This window comes from Battus philenor, unplaced genomic scaffold, assembly GCF_028537555.1.
Source record: "Battus philenor isolate CCGP_79_NKW_IND1 unplaced genomic scaffold, ilBatPhil1.0.hap1 SCAF_14, whole genome shotgun sequence".
Classification (NCBI taxonomy): Eukaryota; Metazoa; Arthropoda; class Insecta; order Lepidoptera; family Papilionidae; genus Battus; species Battus philenor.
Genome location: NW_027181676.1, coordinates 13939167 through 13962318, shown reverse-complemented (window position 1 = coordinate 13962318; position 23152 = coordinate 13939167). Strand labels below are relative to the sequence as shown.

At 36.0% G+C, this 23152-nt stretch overlaps 1 protein-coding gene across 1 annotated transcript in view; it reads left to right on the top strand.

Annotated features, from left to right (window-relative positions):
• The window catches only part of Liprin-alpha (PTPRF interacting protein alpha), a 252321-nt gene that overhangs the window by 222583 nt on the left and 6586 nt on the right, over positions 1 to 23152 (top strand). Inside the window, exons 7-22 of the mRNA XM_068777835.1 lie at positions 309 to 476; positions 1220 to 1339; positions 1631 to 1756; positions 3730 to 3899; positions 4058 to 4214; positions 5209 to 5325; positions 7021 to 7104; positions 8203 to 8361; positions 10548 to 10646; positions 11950 to 12021; positions 14030 to 14184; positions 19206 to 19401; positions 20014 to 20174; positions 20874 to 21076; positions 21359 to 21517; positions 22695 to 22809. Of these exons, the coding sequence (XP_068633936.1) occupies positions 309 to 476; positions 1220 to 1339; positions 1631 to 1756; positions 3730 to 3899; positions 4058 to 4214; positions 5209 to 5325; positions 7021 to 7104; positions 8203 to 8361; positions 10548 to 10646; positions 11950 to 12021; positions 14030 to 14184; positions 19206 to 19401; positions 20014 to 20174; positions 20874 to 21076; positions 21359 to 21517; positions 22695 to 22809 (2261 nt within the window). The remainder of the gene's footprint in view (positions 1 to 308; positions 477 to 1219; positions 1340 to 1630; positions 1757 to 3729; positions 3900 to 4057; positions 4215 to 5208; positions 5326 to 7020; positions 7105 to 8202; positions 8362 to 10547; positions 10647 to 11949; positions 12022 to 14029; positions 14185 to 19205; positions 19402 to 20013; positions 20175 to 20873; positions 21077 to 21358; positions 21518 to 22694; positions 22810 to 23152) is intronic.

The window sequence follows — 23152 nt, the reverse complement described above, 5'->3', positions numbered from 1 at the left end:
CTTTGTTTATTTTCATTTGGCTTGTACGTAATATACACAATAATACAAAAGTCATTTGATTTCATCAACCTATTTTTGCTGTGTATGCATACTTAATATACAAAGTTTATTCAAAATGGCGTCCTATAAAATAGTTACTAGGTGGAACTTTTTTTCAAATTATTAACATGATTGATATAACTCATTATTCAGTTTCATCTTTAAATTTCATTTGAAAAGAGCAACTGTTGAATTAATATTAAAACAATTGATAATTCAAAAACACGTGTAAGTGCCTGATGAATAAAGAAATTTTAAATCCAAATCAGTCGGCGGAGCTAAGCTCATGGCAGCGTCGAGTGGCTGAGCTGAACAATAAGGTCTCGGAGCTGGAGGAGAGGCTCTCGAAGGGGGAGAAGGAACTCACCAAGAAGCAGGAGGAATGCGCGAAGCTGCAGCGGGACTTGAGAGAGAATGTCGCGCAGAAGGAAGACCAGGTACTCTTTCTTTTATTTCTCTTTACGAAGGTAATCATACAAAAGTTCAGACATAGAATATATCATCAGTAATATTGAAATTTAAATAGATTTGCTTAAATATTTTATAAAACGTGTACAAGTTATTTGTGTGTTTTGTATCATATGTATCTGTATGTACACAATCACCATCTTCACTATATTCAAATGTAGAATGTCTACACTTAGACAGGCTATTACATAAATTTCCAATAGGACCGATAAGAAGCTGCCAGCGTTTATCGTCTTCCGACGATCTGAACAAGTTCTATGTCGGTTGCCTTAGTTCGAACGAATCTCGTTCGATTCGAGCATAGTCATTTCCATGGCTCGTAAATCGTAAAAATAAAACTCATAGATATAATAGAGGATTTTAATTAAAATACATGTTAGAGAGAAATAGAATTAAGTCGTGTTTTTTTTAAATAGTGACGTCATTTTAGCCGGCTTCACTAACATGATTTTTGTAATTACAATACATTTCTATAGCAGAGACAATTATATTCGATTAACAACGTAATAAAATCGAAGTTTTCAGACAATTGTTTTATTAACCCTGTGATTCGTATATGTTAGAAAAAAAAAAGTTTTGATTTCACCTTTTTTTTCCAAATTTCTGCCCGAAAGTTCTTCATGCCTTAAAGAAAATGTTATAAATGGCAATATATTAGGCCATGAATGTTACTTATGTAGATACTTCGAGATATATAAATTTTATGTTCCAGGAGGAGAGGATAGCAACATTGGAGAAGCGGTACCTCAACGCGCAGAGGGAGTCCACCTCCCTGCACGACCTGAACGAGAAGTTAGAGCAGGAGTTGCAGCACAAGCAGGCACAGCTAAAGGTATACACCCAGTGAGACACGAAACTACATCTCTCAAACAAATAAATTTAGTCTACCATCATCAGGCGCGTATCATCTTTCAATCACTAGAGATTTATTAAAAACTAATTAAACAATTCCTTACAGACACGTAGAACAAAAGTGAATTTAAAAACTCATTTTAGCTAATCCAAACTCTTAGCTTTAGCTCCGGAACGGCCGATGCGTCCAAAGACTCCCCGAGAGCAAATCATGCAAACACAACATTAACACCATTCCACCGCCATTACACATGTAAATAATTCCCAACAGCTCCAAGAAGAGAAGATAGCCGCGATAGAAGAGAAGCTGGAACTCTCCACCCAGAAGCTGGCGCAGATGTCCTCGCTGCCGGAGATGGAAGAGCAGCTCAAGGCTAGGATGGAGGCTCTTAACCAGGTACATTCGCTCTCACAGTTTATTGATGTTATCTAATAATGAACTTTACTGTATCTCTGTTTTATAATTCATTTTCCATTGTCATCATTGCTTATCGTATTATGTTAGGTGTTCTGAATCATTAATCGCACTTCATGTATGATTATTGTGTATAGGGTTCCATATCTAACAGTACTGAACCGGCTTATGGGTCAACTATGGTGGAAGATAGACCTTAAGAATTACTAGCCAAAATATATTCACGCTGTCTTGAACTTAAACCAGCTAGAGTAGCGAAGAAAGAACGGAATATTCACTCTCTGTCGTGGTAGAAGCAACAAGAGATAAAACATTTGAGCTAATTTCCTTCTAAGTAGAAGATTTAAAGTTATAAAATTTTGAATGTAATGTTTTGTCAACAAAACATATGCGGGATCACCTGATGGTAAAAGATTTAGATACAGCCGTAGATTTTGCAATACAAAATCAAACATTATACAGGGGCTGAATGTATAGCTCATTCGTCACTTTCACACCGACTTCCAATCACCTTTGTGAAGTGATCACTCTGAAATATGTTACTTATATTTATTTTATATTTTTGAGAGATAGGTTTGTAACATCTGGCTGTACAAAGTCTTACAAGGATATGCTTGGATCTGTATTTTGAAAAGTCTTTTCTTACTGTATTATCATTACATTATTTATTATTTCTAAAACCATTGATTTTTATATAGGGTGTACCATATGTTAATTGAATGACCTTCTTCATATTATATCGACACGTAACATACTTATATATATATATTCGTTGTATATTTGTCACGTAATTGTGTGAACGTTTATCCATGGATACCATTTGTAATTTCGTTTTGTAAAATATGTCATTGTTCTTGTATTTTTAAACTTTAAAATCATTTTCATTTGTGATAGTATCTCCACACTTGTAAAGTGATGTCTCTCATTTTGTTTGTTAACAGACAAAAATACTTTTCTTCGTGACATATCGTTTTCACCATCAGTGGGAACTATGTCTCCCATTACGAATCATCTGGTGATGGTGCTTAGTAATATACTTTGCCGACTGTCATCGAGTCCAGATCTGGACTCCTCTCGTTGTCTTTGACGGTAATGACAAACTTCTGTCTCTCTCTCTCTATCTCTATCTTTCTCTCCTTTCAATTCAGCGATGTGAACAATTAACAGACATGTAGTAGTCTCATTATCATCAGATCAGCCGATACACGCCTATTCCAACGTATAGTCTTCCCTCAAAGACAGACAAAATGACCTGTCTCCCACGCACCCAGCGACCTGGAGTCAGTACACCTGATGAGGGCTCACCCAAGACGTGTCTATTAACTCTTTGTCATTGCATGGGCGATGTGCTCCACCCACTTCAGACAGGCAATTCTTCGGGCTACATCTGTGACGTAGATTCTCATGTCTGATTCAATCTCGCAGCAAGACTCTACCTGTAGCCCTCTCCATTGTCCACTGATTGACCCTGAACCTTATAAGGCCTATCGTGAATGAACACGTTTCAGATCCATGAGTAAACCCATAGTCCTCTCAATTTTTCACTGAGTGACCTTGAACCTTATAAGGTCTATCGTAAATGAACACGTTTCAGATCCATGAGTAAACATACACTGGTCATAGAACTTCGTCAGACATTGCAGTATTTTAGGAGCTTTGTGAGAACGCTGCCAATTCGAATTGGATCCAACCAGTGACCATTTTTTCTATGTTGGACTTACCGTATGTAACTTGGAGCGTAGCACCTCCGACAACTATTAATAGACTCATAGTCAATTAAAACTCCTGGAGTCGCAAAATGTTCTCCCACTTACTCTTCTTCGCTCGTATATTATTTTTTTCCATCTATATGCACGTTTACATATCCGGATAAGCGGCATATTGGCGCTACAGTGTGGTGTAAATAAGGTGGTAGTGGGATTTGGAGGTGTGAGTAATACAATGTGTGGTGGCAGGCACAGGAGAGGCACGGGTCTGCAGAGGACCGCATCCAGAGACTGGAGGCGAGCGTGGAGGAGAAGAATGCGGAGCTGATGCGGCTGAACCAACGCCTGCGAATGAACGAGGAGCACAACACGCGCCTTTCTGCCACCGTCGACAAACTACTCTCAGAGTCCAACGAAAGGTACCTTCTCTATTTAAATATCTGAAGCAATTTTAATGATCGCACGTATCTAATTAGTTTTAAACAATCATACGAGTTGAGGGTAGACGGAGTAAAACGATATTTTGAATTTCAAAACAATGTTAGTCGTATTTAATTGACGCGTAATTGTTTTCTAGATTGCAAGTGCATCTGAAGGAACGAATGCACGCTCTGGATGAAAAGAACGCGTTGACCCAAGAGCTGGAGAAGACGAGGAAGTATGCGGACGAACTCTTGGCTGAGAAGCAGGAGATCCTCAAGGAATTGGCCAAGTGGCGTATGGAGACTGAACAGGTATATCATTAAAGAAGTTGATTTAACAAAACATTTATAAATCAGTTATGTTCCATGCCCCAACTGAGCTGACTCTCAGGTCATGGGGAGTCTGGATGCCGCCTGGACCTGATGATCTCAGCATCCATCCATACGCCCCCCTATGTAACATATAATATCTTTACATTAAAGCAAAAGGGTTAAACCCGTGTTATATAGCATTCAAATAACTCCCTTTGTTGGACGTAGACCCAACTTTGGGAAACACTGCATTAGGATGTGGACCACAGTTTCTCAACTTTTTTTGTACCATGCCCCACCTAAGCCTTTTTTTAAATTTTACGCCCCACTATGTAATTTTCATATTAAAGCGAAAGGGTTAAATTTGGGTGGTACATTTTTGATTTGCCCCATTTAACAATCAAATTGCCTCCTTATTGGGCGTAGTCCCCACGTTGGGAAAACACTTCTGGAGAAGTTTTCTTTGTCGTGGTTGGAAACTTGTCTTTTCTAGTAGATAGAGATTGTTTGTGAAAGTGATAGAATTAAAACCGGAGTGAGTTTGTTTTAGATTCTTCTCAAGATGAAGACATGTTAGAAAATATCGTGGGCACATGTGGGCACATCATGAGCACTTATGTTAATTAAAGTGATGTAATTTCTTACTGATTATAAAATCTTTATGCATGTACTCTTCTGGCATTATTTTCATAGGGTACATGTACATCATTAGCGATCACTATGAATTATCCAAAGTGCATAAATAATATTAATAATAATAAATGTATAGACGTGACATAACACATTATCTTATCATCGCCATCATTTCATCACCAGCGGCATGACGCCAGCTGTACATGCCGCCTTCATAGATTATCAACATAAGCGATTGAAAGCGGTCAGCATTCAGTGTCTTCTGATATCCTTGTCAAGGGTATTTACCTAGTTGAAGGATGTCCTACGCTTTGCTATTTCTTGGTCTCCGCTCAACCTCAAGGCTTTTCCTTAATTTCAGCTGAAGCGTCAGATGCTGCAACAGGAGATCGCTTTCAACATCCAACAGACTGACGCACTGACTCGTTCCCTCTCGCCGGGTGCCGCGCAGCCAACAGTGCCGCTATTCCAACCTAAAGTGAGTCTTATGTCTGTTGTAATAAGTGATATAACTGCTTATTTTTAGAAAAAGCTCAAGTAACATGACGCAAATGAGATATTAAGGACAGATGGCTCGATGTTAGTCCATCACCGCCATTCTACCACTCACATACCTCTGAAGATGATGATAGTGTTATTCTTCCTCGTTTATAGCCAAATATTTTACCACGCAGACCGTTCGATTGTGGAATGATTTACCGCTGACAATAAGAAGTGCCAAGTCACTACCTATTTTTAAGAAAATGGTTAAAAATTATTTACTAGATCTATGATTATTTATACCTTCATTCATTACTTTTTCTTCCTCTGTTTTTTTATTTTATCCGAGGCAAGTGCGATCCAAATCAGTTTGATGTTTTTATTTATTATTGTATTATATTTATAATATGTATTAAACCTTTTTTATTATAAGTATATATTTTATATACGTGTGAATGTATGTTTAAGTATGTATATTTATGTATATTTATGTTCATTTGTTTGTGAATATGTATTTTTTTTGTACACGTGAACTACCCTTTATAAGTACTATTATCTTTTCCTTACTATGGTTGTCTGTAAGAGATTGCCTTGAGTGATAAGACCGCCCATTGTATTTTTCTGTATATTATTTTATCTGTATATTATGTATATTATCGTGTACAATAAAGAATATTAAATATATAAATGGTGTGTGCGGAAGTGCTAGTCACCGTCTAAAGCATGGATGCACAGACCGCGGCCCGCCGGTCGAATACTGATGGCCGAGAGCAAAAATAATACTCTCGTACATTCGAAAAATATTGAATTCTATTCCAGAATAAAACCAAAAAAAAATTATTTATCTATACTTCTGTATATCATATAATTATCTATAAGTCTGTGCAACCATGGTCTAAAGCATATTAGAGGTGAGACATAAGAAGGGCACGATTGGAAAGACGCACATGAGATGTTTAAGATCAGACAGTTGTACTTTTGTTTACTATTCTTGTCATTCAGCTCATATATCTCAGTAAATTACTATAGTACATACAGGCTTTCATAGTTTTTTTTTATGGCCTCCGCTATTGGGAGCCTCTCGTACCTCCTATTTTGTTTAGGACATAGACTTTATTTACAAATAATTTTTTCAGGGTTTTATCTTTATTCTACACTCACTTTCATTCTTCTCAATTTCTTTTATTCTTTCCTTTTATCCTTCACAATATCTTGCAATTTTTTTTTTGTTTTTTTATTCCTTTTTGCTTTCATCGTCTTCCTTTCCTCATCTTTTTTACCTTTAGGTGACTAGGTACAACTTTATTTCTAATCTTCATTTTATTCTTACATTTTCTATCCTTATCTTTTATAGGGCTTTCATAATTATTTCTAATTACCCTGTATAAATTGATCATTTTTATTATACATTCATTAATTTATTTTTTTGTATTAAAATGCGACAGGCCAATAGCTTTTGACAGTAGAAAATCTGCTGAGTCAAGTAGTAAACAATAATTAAATTTGATATATAGTGATCCAAATTGTAAAAACACATTTTTTTTACTACAATATCATTAATTTATTTATTATTTCTGAAACCATTGATTTTTAGAAAAGGTGAACTGTATATTAATTGACAGTAAATATAATATTCTCCCCCTTAAAAATTTTACGCCTTTCATCAATCATCATGTATACAATCGTGTTTCAGTTGGATGGTTCCTGGGAGAAACTACAGCCGGCGCACGTGCTAGCAAATGTACAGCAGGGTTACGACGTATCAAGTGACGCGGAGGTCAGTTATTTGCAAATAATTATGACCCATTTTTAGGGTCACCCGTTGACAGTCTTTTTCTAGAAAGAGATGATGTTATGTGGTTGTCTCATACAAACAGAATTTTGTATGAGTGTCCATTACAATGCCACATGTGAAATCGTTGAAACACTACCGTGTGCCAAATCAAATGCCGAGTACTGTAATACATTTATTTTGGTATTAGATAAACCTTTGTCAATCCAATGGCCTCTAATGATATCTGTCTCTATATTTGTTGTCTCTATATTGTTCAATTTTTTTTATTTATTTCTATTCTCTTAACCAGAGCTCTTTTTTGTGTCGTAGATCCCTTGCCAGGTTTTTTCAGGTTGGGTAGACCCCCTACTTACCTGATATTGATTTCCTGTACATTTCTAACTGTAGTGAAGTTTAGTGTTAAAAACTTAAAGTAAAATACATTTTAATTTATACATTTATTAATTGAATTTAAATTAAAACTACTCAAAATAAAATTTTGTTTCTGTTGTGTAAAATATACTTAACATTAAATAAATATATTTTTTTACTTTATAGGTACTTTTATAAATGATGTAAATATTTTGATATTATAAGATAGTGTGATGTAAGTAAATAGGTACCATCAGTGTATGCGTTGAGATCTACTATCGTGGACCCCCATTTTCATTTCATAGACCCCCGAATTTTTTTCGTGACGTAGACCCCTTGCAGGTTGTCATAGACCCCTAGGGGTAGATATAGACCACTTTGGGAATCATTGCTCTAAACAAACAATATAATTGTAACTTAGCTGCTATATCTTGATTTATATTTACAATTATTACTATTTACTAGATGTGAATATAACTTGCTGTTTTTTTTTCTTTGACTGTTTTTCATAGTTTTTTATTTTTTAAATAGCTACTATAAATTTATTTCATTCATTTTCTTTTTCATTGAGGCAGTCGAACTATGACAAAATTCAAGGTTTTAATTTTATATAAATACTTATCTTTATGTTCATTTGGTTTACAATAAAAAATATAGATGGCGTTGAAAATACAGGTATAAAATATTCGCAATACATCTACAGAGTATAATCTAAAAGTGTATTTTTAGAACGACGAGTCAGACGGCGGCGTAGAAGGTGGGCACACGGACGCGGCAGCGTTGGCTCTGATGCTGCAGGAACAGCTGGACGCCATCAACACGGAGATCCGGCTCATCCAGGAAGAGAAGCAGACCACTGAGGCTCGTGCGGAAGAACTTGAGTCCAGGGTAAGAAATACTTGTCTTCGTTACCTAATAGCTTGAACACCATTGCCCGTGAGATCAGTCATATCTTCATCCTAATCCTAAGGATCGTGACCCTCGGAAGAAAGCCTTTGTAAATAATGAAACTTCATTATCGGCTTTGCAAAGCACCTTCGAAAAGTAAATAAAAATCAAAATCATTTATATATGTATTTATACATATAACAGGGGGTGCAAAAGTAATGTCATAGTTTGACCCATCAGCCATTTTATTATAGTTTTTTTAAATGATCTCTGGTGTTGAAAAAATCTTATTTGAAAGTGTAAAAATTAATGTTATCAAATTGGAAAAAATATATCTGCCAAGAAACCACGTAATTCCTCTTTTGACATCGTCTATTTGTAATGGGAAAAATCAATCTTGCTCGAGATTTGTCAATTGGAAGGTACAGCGACCACGAGACCACAACTCCATGCGCTGGTCCGGAGTACCGAAGATCGACACAAGGCGTAACAGTGGACGACATGGTTTCCGAAAAGGGTCACGATCCCCATATCTTCAAAACATCAGTTGAATATAGCAGATCTTAACTACTATTTTCAGACCAACCTAAAATCCATTGGCTGTTTCTGTATCCACTTGTGCCCATAGTTTAACCCTTAGTAGCCTGATTTACGAAAGTGATTTTTTCTTTTAATATTACTGTGTTTGCTTAAGTTTCTTTGGCAATAATATTATACAACAGTAAAATACGTACAGCCAACCTATAAAAAAACTGATAGTAATGTGAACATTCGGTTTAAAAGATTGGTATCAAAATTGAAACTCTAGGCTATTAAGGGTTAATTTGATAGAAACTAGAATCAGATTGAACTTCCCTATGGCATACTCGGCACATAATACGAAGCAATGAAGTTTCAAATGCTTTCAAATCCGATCCTCATAAATTTATAACTTAGAATACGTCGTCGGAATGAAGAAAGTTTAGTTAATAAATGTATCGTTATATGCAATTATAATTTAGTTACTATTAAAGGAATATGTCTAAAGAATTTAATAACAAATGGCAGTCGTTTTTTTTAAACTATCTACCGATTTTTTTAATGAAACTTGTCGAAAATATCATCATGTCGCCTTTTTGAGATAAGTATAGCCAATGGATTAAAGATACATGTAATTAACTACGTTTAATTTGAAGTTTAATGACTACATACTATATACATAACAAATATATGAACAAAATTGTAATTATGCATTTGATTTTGTAATACATAATTTTGAATTGCATCTCATGGGCACAGTGAATGATTTCAGCAAACAAACCATTCTTGATCCATTTATTCGAATTATAAAATCCTAACATACTTTGGTATTGGGTAAACTCACCATTTCTATATTTTTATCATGTAAATTATAATCAAACATTTTAAATCACCATGTATATATTATATATACTAATATGCGTTACGATTTGCATTGTTACATTTGTACACAGGTTGTTGTATTTACATTTATTTTTTGATTTATCAGCAGATATGTCTTGAGTATAATATTATGTTAAAAATTAATTTTACTTCACCATGTCAGATTGATACCCACACCAAGGTATATGCTTCCTCCAAAGATCACGATGATGAAAATATAATTAATTATTAAATTATCAATATGTACGTATGAAATAAAATTAATTTAAAGTTATATACACATATAAGATTAAATCAGAGATGAAAACACCCATATAGGAATGGAAGTAACTGACTTGGCTCACACACATGGATGACCACATTAATGTTTGAGAACGATGGATAAATGCCACTTCCATCTGGTCACGGTGGGAGTATTATAACTGGGATTATGTTGATGACCAGATATTTTAAGGGGGAACAGGGTTTAGCTTTTGAGACGTAATATTCATAAAGAGGTCCCCAGAGGGCAAATGCAATATGGTGTGACAATAAGGATGATGTAACTTTAAGATCTGCACCCAGGTCTATTTCCAAATCTTGGGGGGAGATCTATATAGTGATAAACCTTTTCAAAATTAGTAATATATCCAAATGAGTAAGTTGGTGTAGTAAAAGTCATATAAATTAAATTTAACTTAAAGTATAAATACAAGGATCGTACTAATGCTTAACAATGCAAGTCGTAGAGTGGCCCCGAACGGTGGCAAGCGCTGGTCAGGGTGGTAAGGTGGGTGGTGGTACAGGTGGGCAGCTACGAACACATGAACGTGGTGTCGCGTCGCGGGGATTCCCCGCCGCCGGCGGCTTCACCGTCGCGTCCTCATCATCACAAATACCACACGGTCAGTCGTTATCTCTGCAACACTATAAATGCACTACCCTGAGTTTTAGGATTTTGGGCGCCAATAAGTTAATATTTTCTATTTTTTTTTATTATTTATTTATTCATCCATATTATTATCTACATTTCGTTTAAAATGAGTCGTGTTTGTCATGAGAAGAGTACCACAATAGTCCGATTTGAAAGATAGAGACATATTGAACTCCACAAGGCATCCTTCAACTTCAACTATGAGGATTCTAGATGCGCACTAATCTGAAAAGAGCCCACAACAAACTCAGACTGGTTTTTTTGTGGTCACTCATAATATCCTTAATACAGTGGTCAAAGCAATTCATTCCTCCGCTGTTTAGGCTTCGCGCTGTAATAGGATTTTTTTTAAAACTTTGTTTTATAAATTGTAACAAATAAGATAATTGGGGACATTACCAATGTATTATAATATCGTACATAATTATCCATTATTATTTCCATTGAACGAAATAACAATCATTACAAAATAAATAGTTACACCCATGGTAAAAATGAACTTGTATTATGGGCACAAAATTTGTGCATAATTATAAAGAGATATAATAAACTGTTTTGATGTCATCGAACAGATTACCAATTCGAAACCAACATTAACTTCTTCCTATTATCTGTGACAATATTTATTAAATTAATTTTTAAGATTTTTTATATATTAAATTAAATTCTTTACATGTCGTGTTGTTCCAAAGACTTGTATGGCACGGTACAAATTTACTGCAACTGAAAAAAAAAATATCGATGTCTCATGTAAAATCGATTTTAATTTAAAAAATAATATGTCGTTGCCCCTCAAAATTTTTTCCCTGGGAAGTCGCCCTACTTGCACACCTATTTCGGCGCTGGCAATACCACAGATAATGATTGATTGATTAATGATTATGCCCGTTGTAAATATACATACACACATATATATATATATATTTGTATATATAACTTGGTAGCTCATTTTGGTCCTATGGGTTTGCTAAAGTAATAATTTAAAAACAAAACTAATCTCACGATGACTTTCCAATTTTTATTTATATTTTTCACTTTGATTTCTTTTCCTGTATATTATTTTAATTATTGTTTAATAAAAGGAAATTTACATAATGTATGTGTAAGAAATTTTAATAAATATGTTAGTATGTTACCATGAAATTACTTCTAGTGACAACGTTGGTCCTCTTAATTCGAGATTTATATATTTTGTATATGTTCCTTGTACTATTACTCTGTTTATAACAAAGTTATGTGATGTACAAAAGAAATGAACTGTGTGGTGTCGATAGGCGCCGGCGTCCATGTCGCCTGCGCATCACTACCGCGCGGCGCCCTCCTCCGAGAGCCTCCCCTCCAGCCAGGTCGGTGGCACAGCACCCTCCAGCTCCTCCCCCCCACTTACACCTCGCCTTTGTCCTTCCCGCTCTTGCAATGCTGCTTTGAAAACTTGCGCTCGATTCACATCGACAACTGTTATATATATATATCCTATATTAAAAGCATATAAGCATGTGCAATATCAACATATATTTATATATGTAAACTAGATTGTCCCGAGGTTTTAATAGTTGTCGAAGCTCCTCCCTCGGCAGTACTTTCAGCATGCGTTTTCAAGCGAAGGCTTTCATTCATAACAGCCCGCCCCCCGGATAGCAATTGTGTTGCTTTATGTTTGAACACTACACAGTATACGCTTTTTATTTTGTGAATTGGCTCTGTAATAGGTTTGTATTTTATTTGATTGATGATTTTGTGTTGTTATTTTTGTTTATTTTAATTTAACATTGCAGTTTAATATAGTTTCGTAGAATAGTTATATATTTGTGAACTGTATAAACTAGTGGTTTCAAGATGCACCCTTGTGGTACGCCTCAAGAAATTATAAAGTATATTACTCTGGTGAGTAGATATTCAAATCTTGGTTCCTTTAGCCTGTCTGGTGTAACTAAAACATATATCAATCTAACTTCGGTGTAAAAAGGGAGAAAAATTATAACACCTTTGTAATATGTTCCAACTATAACTATTTTTAAAATAAAATATAGATGTCGCTTTTTTAAAGTATAATAATAATACTTCATAAATTTAGATATTTAACTAAATGTAAACAAGAATCAAATGTAAAACTTGATATATTATAAACAATATAAATTGTCAGGTACGAAAAACCTTTCAAAAGAATGAATGGAGAATGTTATGCGGCAAAATAAAGTAGATAGATAATATAGAGAAGAAATGTCTCCGGCGATTGTTTTTATATTTCGCCGTATAATACAGCGTGATCTATTATGAATTTTCTGTCTTACGTACAGTTTTATATTCACGAAAGAGTTTTTATTCTTTTTTAAATTTTCATTTAAAAACGTGTGATCTTGAGCTGATTGCAAGCCGCTTTCTTCCAATAAATATATACATTTATAATCTAAAAATCTTGGATATTATAATTTGATCATAAAATCAAAAGGTTTAGAACCCCCTAACATATAAAATCTGACGTTTGCCTTTTTTAAGATTTAGTTGAGTATTTAATGAAATTAAATATAGATAATATTAGACAGTGAAAGATTTTAGTTTTTCAAAGTTATAGGATATATTTATGTGTATTTTAAGTAACATAAATAATATAGTAGTTAAAATAATCAGTATAATTAAGTATGTAGTACAGAGGTTCCCAAACTTTTTCTCATAGAGCACTTTCAAAATTTTCTTGATTTCGGTGGACCCTCTGTAGATATATTTTTTATCACTGTTTAATATATAATATGAAACTTTTTACAACACTCGCTGAGTTTTTTTTTTAAATATCTGATTACTAGGTGAAGTCAAGGCAAAATTCTTGTTCTCCACCTCCTCCCCTCCTCTTACTAATTGAGAACCTTCATTTATGTGTCATGAGATCATAGACCTCAGTCGAATTTCAAGGACCCGTAATAGTCCTGGTCCCCATCGGAACCTGTGGAATATTTAGTTTTCTTATAAAGTAGTAATGGATATAGCAGTAAACAGTATAAATTTGAATTAATATATCACGTTCTTTGAACTAGTGTTAATGTCATGTGTAGATTAGTGATTTTAACTTAAAATGCTTAACACTAAACCATATGCATTAGAAGTTAACAGTAATAAAGCCAAGTGTGAATTATTCTATTAGTTCGGTTCGGTTTATAATAACATGTTAAATAATTGTATATAATTGTTTTAATATCATAATATCATATATTTAATATTTTGTTTATATATTTAATAACAGCACTGCACATTTTAATACAATTTATATGACAGGTTGTGTTTTTGAATGAAATCAGACATGTTTAATGTGTAAATTGTTTAATTGTTTGATCGCATGTTGAAAAGGCTTTTGTGATGCAGTTGCAGCTGTGTGAGGAGGGCGGAGGGGCGCCGGGAGGAACAGAGGGCGGCGCTTCGCCGCTCACGGCTCGCTCTCTCCGACTGGAACGAGCAGCTCGGGCTCTGCACGCTGAACGCGATCGACTCCGGACCCACTATCCATCTCCTTATGATTCGTAAGTTATTATTTAACCTTTTAAGTGTCATGAGGACCGCCGGCTACCTCACGATACCCAACAATAGGTGCCGTGAGGGCCGCCGGCTACCTCGCAATTTTTCATCTGTACATCTAAGGAATATTATTTTTTTCCGACCCTCCGAAAATTATTAGCTTCATTAGGCACCTAGCAACTGGATCACGGGATGGTATACGATTAGCAGCATGTTTTAGAAGCGGTTACCATGGGCGTCAATGAGACCGCGGGCGGCCTCACTTTTTATATAAAATTTACATTAGAATATGTATATAGAAACCTTTCTTTGTATTGAATTCACAATTTATTCATATTTTAAAGCTGGCTTTGAAAACCTATCGTGTTTTCTGTGTTACAAAAACGTGACCCGCCGGCGACCTCATGGCACACGGAGTACTCTGTTGCCTTGTAAGTGCCATGAAGGTCGCTGGCGGTCTAAGTACATAATGATATACATAATGTATTATATTCATTCATAGAATGTAAAGATCCCAAATTTTCACATAAGGAAAGCCTACACTTGATATTTCCATTTGGCACCCGGGGAAGTCATGGCCAAAACAGCTTGGCAGTTAGGAGGTTAAGCAATCCATCGAGTCGTAGAAGAAAATGCTTACCATAGCTTGCAGGCAATTAGGAGTACCTGGATGGGAACCCATGTTGAAGAAGGATATCATTCCATCATACTTGAACAGGGGCTGACGCCTATTTAAACTAGTAATCCTCCAAAATGTCATAAATAATATATGTTCCTTATGAGACAACAGAACGCAGTATATATTAATTATATAAAACAAGGGGAACCCCGTATTTAACGTTTTACCGTGATGATTTCAGTAAAAGACCCAGTTATTTGTATTTTGGTCTTTTATGGCGGATCCCTTTATGATTTTTTTTTAATATCAATGATACAAGGTGTAAAAAGAAGTTTGTTATTCTCGTCGCTCAACGCAGAATGGAGGCTTCTGACCAGTCCTATTGTAAATCTATTAGAGATCAATTTTCTAACTGGAGACGCATATGTTAAGTGATGAACTTTCGGCTGAAACGATGAAAGATGATGATTTTCAGTTCGCCTATACCACTGGAGGGTCAATTAATCCTTAAATGCATAGTGATGAAAATCTGCAACGTACCACTTAAACGTAAAATAAATACTACACTTAAAAGTAAATGCGTAGTGTAAAATGTGTAGTAAATATAAGAAATGTTATTTTTAATTATATATATATATATATATATTACCCTGCATTATAGTGTACTAATATGCACGATATATATTTTTAAAAATAAAAGTGTTAATAAAAAAAATGATTATTAAATACAGTAAAGTAGCGTTTCCCAATGCCCTACAGTGGGGCAATTTGATTATTATGGGAGGGTGGGCAATTAGAAAAAGGACAGTTAACCCGTTTGCTCCGCAGTTTAACCGTTCGCAAATAGCAAATTCTTAAATATTTGTGGTAAATAATCATATAAAAAATTAATTAATATAAAAAAAACCTTTATTAAAATTATTTACAATTCGAATTTCTATTTTACGTTATATGTTTTCGAGAGTTAGTAATTTTTTTTCTTCAATTTCCTAGTGATTTTTTTCTAAAATCTAACATTTAGTGATATGTTTATAATATGCCAATTCTTTCACTTCCACGCCGTCCAGGACCTCGATAATGTCAGGAAGCCTCGCCAGGATCCCGATACACAGGTGGTCAACAATTCCTACACTAAAATCTACCTCTAAGTTGCATAGACCTTATTGGTCTGAAATTAATGTAAATAACATTTGGTGCGACTGCCCCGATACACAGTTCAGTTACTCTCCGCACAGGCTGTGTTTGAAGTCAAAACTTTATCAGATTTTGGACACTTACTTACTGTATCATCCTTATTTCAATACGGCGAGTTACTTTTAGGAGAATAAATGTGTAAATGTAAATATAAAGAGTGTTATATACAGGACCTTTATTGTGAATGCACGTGGAAACATTTAAAAAATTCAAGCAAAACAGTGATGATCGTAAGAGCAAAGAAATTTATGATGATTTTTTTTTTAATTTGTGCGACTGACCGTATTTTATATAAAAACTAGCTGATCCCGCAAACGTTGTTTTGCAAAAAAAATATTTTTAATTTCCAATTTAAAAATAAGGGTTGATCGTAGAGGGGTGAAAATTTAGGGTTGTATGTATTTTTGTATGTTGTATCATAAAAAAATAAAAACAAAAAATTTCGTCAAAAAATAAAAAATAAAATTTAAGGGTGAACAACCCTTATCACTTAGGGGTATGAAAAATCGATAGTAGCCGATTCTTAGACCTACTAAATACGCATATAAAATTTGGTAAAAATCGGTCAAGCCGTTTCAGAGGAGTTCAAGTTCGAACACCGTGACACGAGAATTTTATATATTAGATATTTATGATCATATTGTTTAATCAAAACACAAGATGGTGAAATAAAAAAATTAAAATGAAAGGAGTTGATTTAATAATGGAGTTGTATTAAATGGAATTACTATTTATTTTCGAGTTTTTCTTTTACCTACCTGAGAGGTCTACCATGTGAGGGTATGTTGAATATTTAGCTTCCGTGTGTACTGTAGCAATCATTGCAGGGGCTAGACTCTATCATGGTGATTCCATTTTATACTTCCATTAGTTTGTTTATGGCAATTCATGGCGTTTCGTGGCAATTCATGGCGTATCATGGCAAAATGTTTTTACTCTTAAATTTTCATTAATTTCTGCTTGATTATAGTTTTCACTTAAATTATTAATATATATACTTTAGCTTATTTATAGTATGTTACAGGATGTTTAAACAATTAAGTGTGTTGGTAGATTTCGAAAATTTTTAACTGTCCTATTTTCTCTATAGTAATTTTGACATTCACCTGGTTAAACAGGGCGATTCGCTATAGGTGTAAAAGCTTCAAAGTTTTGGCATCTAGAGCGATTAGCTATAGGTATAAAAGCTTCAAAGTTTTGACGCCTAGAGCCATTAGCTATAGGTGTAAAAGCTTCAAAGTTTTGGCATCTAGAGCGATTAGCTATAGGTATAAAAGCTTCAAAGTTTTGACGCCTAGAGCGATTCGCTATAGGTGTAAAAGCTTCAAAGGTTTGGCATCTAGAGCGATTAGCTATAGGTATAAAAGCTTCAAAGTTTTGACGCCTAGAGCGATTAGCTATAGGTGTAAAAGCTTCAAAGTTTTGGCATCTAGAGCGATTAGCTATAGGTGTAAAAGCTTCAAAGTTTTGGCATCTAGGCCGATTCGCTAAAGGTGTAAAAGCTTCAAAGTTTTGACGCCTAGAGCGATTAGCTATAGGTATAAAAGCTTCAAAGTTTTGACGCCTAGAGCGATTAGCTATTGGTATAAAAGCTTCAAAGTTTTGACGCCTAGAGCGATTAGCTATAGGTATAAAAGCTTCAAAGTTTTGACGCCTAGAGCGATTAGCTATAGGTATAAAAGCTTCAAAGTTTTGACGCCTAGAGCGATTAGCTATAGATATAAAAGCTTCAAAGTTTTGACGCCTAGAGCGATTAGCTATAGGTATAAAAGCTTCAAAGTTTTGACGCCTAGAGCGATTAGCTATAGGTATAAAAGCTTCAAAGTTTTGACGCCTAGAGCGATTAGCTATAGGTATAAAAGCTTCAAAGTTTTGACGCCTAGAGCGATTAGCTATAGGTATAAAAGCTTCAAAGTTTTGACGCCTAGAGCGATTAGCTATAGGTATAAAAGCTTCAAAGTTTTGACGCCTAGAGCGATTAGCTATAGGTATAAAAGCTTCAAAGTTTTGGCATCTAGGCCGATTCGCTAAAGGTATAAAAGCTTCAAAGTTTTGACGCCTAGAGCGATTAGCTATAGGTATAAAAGCTTCAAAGTTTTGACGCCTAGAGCGATTAGCTATAGGTATAAAAGCTTCAAAGTTTTGACGCCTAGAGCGATTAGCTATAGATATAAAAGCTTCAAAGTTTTGACGCCTAGAGCGATTCGCTATAGGTGTAAAAGCAAAGTTTTGACACCTATTAACAATCACCCTGTGTAAAATGATCTCCGAAATACGTTGCAATCATTTATTTTTTCTATTATAATACGACAGAATAATTACTTCTGGCAGTATAAAGTCCGCTATAAATTTAAATGTAGTAATAGAAATTTTGAAAACACTACCTTTTTACTATGTTACCATTACGTTTCGAAAGATTATAATTAAAAAGTTAAATAAGTTAGCAACCTACGAACCTTTTTTTGGTAGCGGGAGGGAAATCTAGATGGACCCTAGATACTCTGCCCCCTGGAGGAAGGACAGTTATATGAGGTTCTTACCTTCTATAACCCCTCGGTGGGTCGTCTTCGGTACCCTGAGTGGGTCCACCAGATGTCCTAAAAAGCTCTCAGCTGCCCTTCAGCACTATGCCAAGACACATCCCGATAGGAAGCTGTGCCTACTCTTGCATCCTCTCTGTACCGCAGCAACACAAGACCACTTCGCATTACTGCCTTTCCTAAGTTTAAGTGGACGATATAGGCCACCACCTTCAATGCCCGCGATTACAATGCTCTTTTAATTGTTTCTTACTTGGATATCTTAGTCCCATTCTAGTTATTCCGCCCAGAGGACTCCTGCGCCATGATGCTCTAGCTGAAGGTGACCAGCGCTGTCCATGCGCTTTCCAGCCAGTGCAACTACTACTGTTACTGGCAGAGAAAGATCTTAAACGATTCCTTGAACCAAGATCATCCACGCATAGTCAATTCAGCGAGCGTGTCCTGCTTAGAATCTTGTCTTAACCAAAAACAATATCGGAATTAGAAGACTAAGCCATGATTGTGTCATCTATGTGTCATTTTTGAAACTATTGATTTTTGTATATATTTATCATGGATAGCAAATGAGCTATACATTCACACGTTTAAAGCTTTTTACACCTATAACTAAATCAACCTGTATATATATAAATTTCATGATTAAATCTGAGTGTATATTTGCCATTGGCAGTTCCAGTCAGGAGTCGCTATCTCTGGGCGCGGTAGGCTGGGGTGGAACAGGAGCGGCTGGTGGTGGAGCTTCTCCCTCGCTGCCGCGTGCCGCCGCCTCCGCTGTCTCCATCGCCTCCATGCACCAACAGAAGAAGAGAGGAATCAAGAGTTCACTCGGCAGATTCTTCAGCAAGAAGGATAAAGCTGGTCTTCCTGTGAGTTGTTTAATTAACTTATTTAATAATGCTGCCATTAGTAATTGTTTACAAAATCATATATTTTTTTAATGCAAAATAAACATATTTATGTAAGAAAAGGACCAATATTTAGCCACTTCCGCACATGCAGTCGTAGTCGTGCAACAAAATGCACCGCCCGCCAGCCCGCTGATAAATGCGCATACGGTAAACAATGCGAATTATACAACTACCACCGCTAAATCACTCAACACGTGTTTTACCCCTCCACGGGGCATCTTCAGGAGTTATGTTACACCGATTAGTGCCAAACACAGAGTCAAAGGCTCTGTGTGATTCGCATTGTTTGCCGCATACGCATTTATCAGCGGGCTGGCGGGCGGTGCACTTTGTTGCACGACTACTACTGCATGTGCGGAAGTGGCTAAATATTGGTCCTTTTCTTACTTAGGATGGACTTCCGCAAAATAACGCCTGATTTCATTAAACATATTTATGTGTGCATATATATGTGAAGACTACCTTGTTTAGGTCATCGAAGCATCGTGGCGATCTTAAGTTGAAGTCTATACCTTGTGGTGGGCATCTATCGGCTGACATTATGATGATGGATGTTGAATTTAATTCCAGCTGTCGCAAGGGACGAGCCCCCGGTCACTGTCTTCTGCGTCGTCGCTGGGACTGTCGGGGCTGGCGGACGAGGGCGCGGAGCCTGCGGGCGCTATGCCCCTGCACCCGCAGCATGCACACCAACAGCCGCTGCAGCAGGACTATGCGCGCTCTAAGACCAAGTAAATACAATCATATTATCCCCAAGAACAAGTAAACACAATCTTATTATCTCCAGGAACAAGTAAACACAATCATGATATCCCCAAGAACAAGCAAACCGAATCTTATTATCCCAAGAACAAGTAAACATAATCTTATTATCTCCAAGAACAAGTAAACACAATCTTATTATCTCCAGGAACAAGTAAACACAATCATGATATCCCCAAGAACAAGCAAACCGAATCTTATTATTCCCAAGAACAAGTAAACACACTCGTATTATCTCCATGAATAAGTAAACACACGCATATTACATTCATCTAAGTGCACCTGTAGAGAGAGAGAGAGTCGTAAGTCTGCTGCCTGTCCATCACTAACTTGTATAACTGACTAGCACTTACCTTCGGGCTCACTTTTCTAAACCTCTACCCATCATTGGCACACCACGTTACACTTGCTGCGACCCCCCCCCCCCCCCATGACGTTGATTCTTTAATTATAACCAAATTAATAAATGTTGGAAGTTTAAAACAAATAAATATTTTTTTTAATGTCAAATGTTTGTCAAAAGTTTCTAGAATATCTCTATTTGGCATCGAAGTATCTTAACTGTGATTTTCATAGAACAGAAGGAAGGTAGTCCATCCGGCTTCCTCAACATGGTTCACAACGAAAATAAGATGGTGATAAAGTCGATTGTGATGTTGCGTGTTCAGGGAACGCGACTACCGTCACGAGCTGTTGGGCGAGGCGATGCGAGCTGGCACGCCGTTCGCGCTATGGAACGGCCCAACGGTGGTCGCGTGGCTGGAACTCTGGGTCGGCATGCCGGCCTGGTACGTGGCCGCTTGTCGCGCCAACGTGAAGTCTGGTGCCATCATGTCGGCGCTCTCGGACCAGGAGATACAGCGCGAGATCGGTAAGAGTACTTTCAGCTTTTGGAGGTCGTCACCAGGTTTTTGGGCTACGTTTTAAGAGATCTCAAAGATCTTCCATATGAAAATGTTTGAGAGATTTCTTCTTTAGTTCTTCAAGTATGGGTTTGTTAGTGCTGTGCGCTGAACATGGAATATGTAGCAATCTCCACCAGCACCATATCTCGTATAAAAATATGAAGAACTCGGCTGTTGTTAAGGACATTTACTTTAAACATTTCTTCGAGAGAAACTTTAGGTCAAATTAAGTTTCTTGGTATTTTCAGGTATCAGCAACCCACTGCACCGGTTAAAGCTGCGGCTGGCGATCCAGGAGATGGTTTCGCTGACGTCACCATCAGCGCCGCGAGGCACTGCCTGCGCCGCGCTGGCCTTCGGAGACATGAACCACGAGTGGATTGGCAACGTCTGGCTACCCTCGTTAGGTTTGTACCTCCTACCTTTCTACCCCTTTTTCTATATTTCACTAAACTTTTCTCGCCAGTACTTAATTGGTAAACGTAGACGTAAGTTGAAATTAGGTTAACTTAATAGCTTCAATTTTAAGTGTACCATTACAAAAATCAACGAAAATTACAAAATTAAAGTAAAAGTTAACAAATAAAATGGTTTAATGAAAGAAATTCAAATATAATAGTTACACTTGCCATGGGCTTTCTGGCGCGAGAAAAACAAAACACTACCTTTCCTTAACGAGCATAAGGCATCCCACAAATGAAAATATGTTGTACCGATCTCAGACGATATTCCTCAAGGAACCCCCTAGCTGTCTAAAGTATGTCCAGGGTAAACGCTGTCTGCTTCCTAAAAACTCTGAATTTGAAAAACCAATAAGGCAACAGTGATCTCCCATAAAAGGGGGATTAACATTCTATTCGTAATAATGCAATTTGTAAAAGGAAAATTTGCGAGAAAACTTATTGTTTTTTTAACAATGGGCTAGGCCTATAGTATCATGATTTTATCGGGAAATCTATACAACAGACATGCTGATTTTTAGGGAGAGATCCACATAATATGTTATTTTATTCAATAATACTTAAAAATAAGACTTCGGTACAATTGTGGAGCTCTGCCCTCTACAATCCGCATACGTTCGCTGTTAATCTTACGCCTTTGACAGTCTGAACGTCGCACATTTGACAGTACGTCCAGAACTTCGCGCATTTGACAACACGCTCTGAAGTTCGCGCATTTGACAATACGCTCTGAATAGCGCTGCAATATTTTGTAGTTTAACCATTAATAGGACAGTGATAATAATTATTGATAGACCAGTTTGTGTTCAGCTATTTAAATGTTTCGTATAAATCTAAAAATATATATATTCGGGAGTTCTATAAGCAATTATCTTCTTCCCTATTAGGTTAACAGGTTTATTTTTTCTATCGAAATACCTGCTTGTAACAGTACTGCTCCGTATTTATCAATAACAAATTTAAATTGATCACTCTAAAATATGTCACGTAAATTTCTTTTCTTTTTTAGAATACGACAAGCAATAATTACTGGCAGTATAAAGACAATGAAAGCAAAGTGTGCCTTAATAATGATGTGGCAATTTTGTAATGAATTACTAAATATTACTTTACCTTCCCATAGGATTACCACAGTACAGAACCACATTCATGGAATGCCTGGTGGACGCCAGGATGCTGGAGCATTTGACCAAACGCGACCTCAGAACGCAACTCAAAATGGTTGACAGTTTTCACAGGTGATTATTGATTTATATATAATATTCCTACTAGATCTTATCTTAGAATTCATAATTAAAAGAAAGCAGAAACAATACAGCACGATAGGGTGATATACAACGCTTATTAACCAAAGCAACCATCCCTTACGAATATTGGGCATTTTAAGCGGGTTGCAGTCTGTTTACATCGCATATATATATATATATATATATATATATATATATATATACTAGGTTGCTGTGTGCGTGTTGCTCGAGAGTATGGGTGTATCTAATACACACGCCAGAGTAAATTGAGACAAAAAAAAATCATACCCCATACGACAAAGTGTAAGAAAGAAATCTACTCATCTAACATATT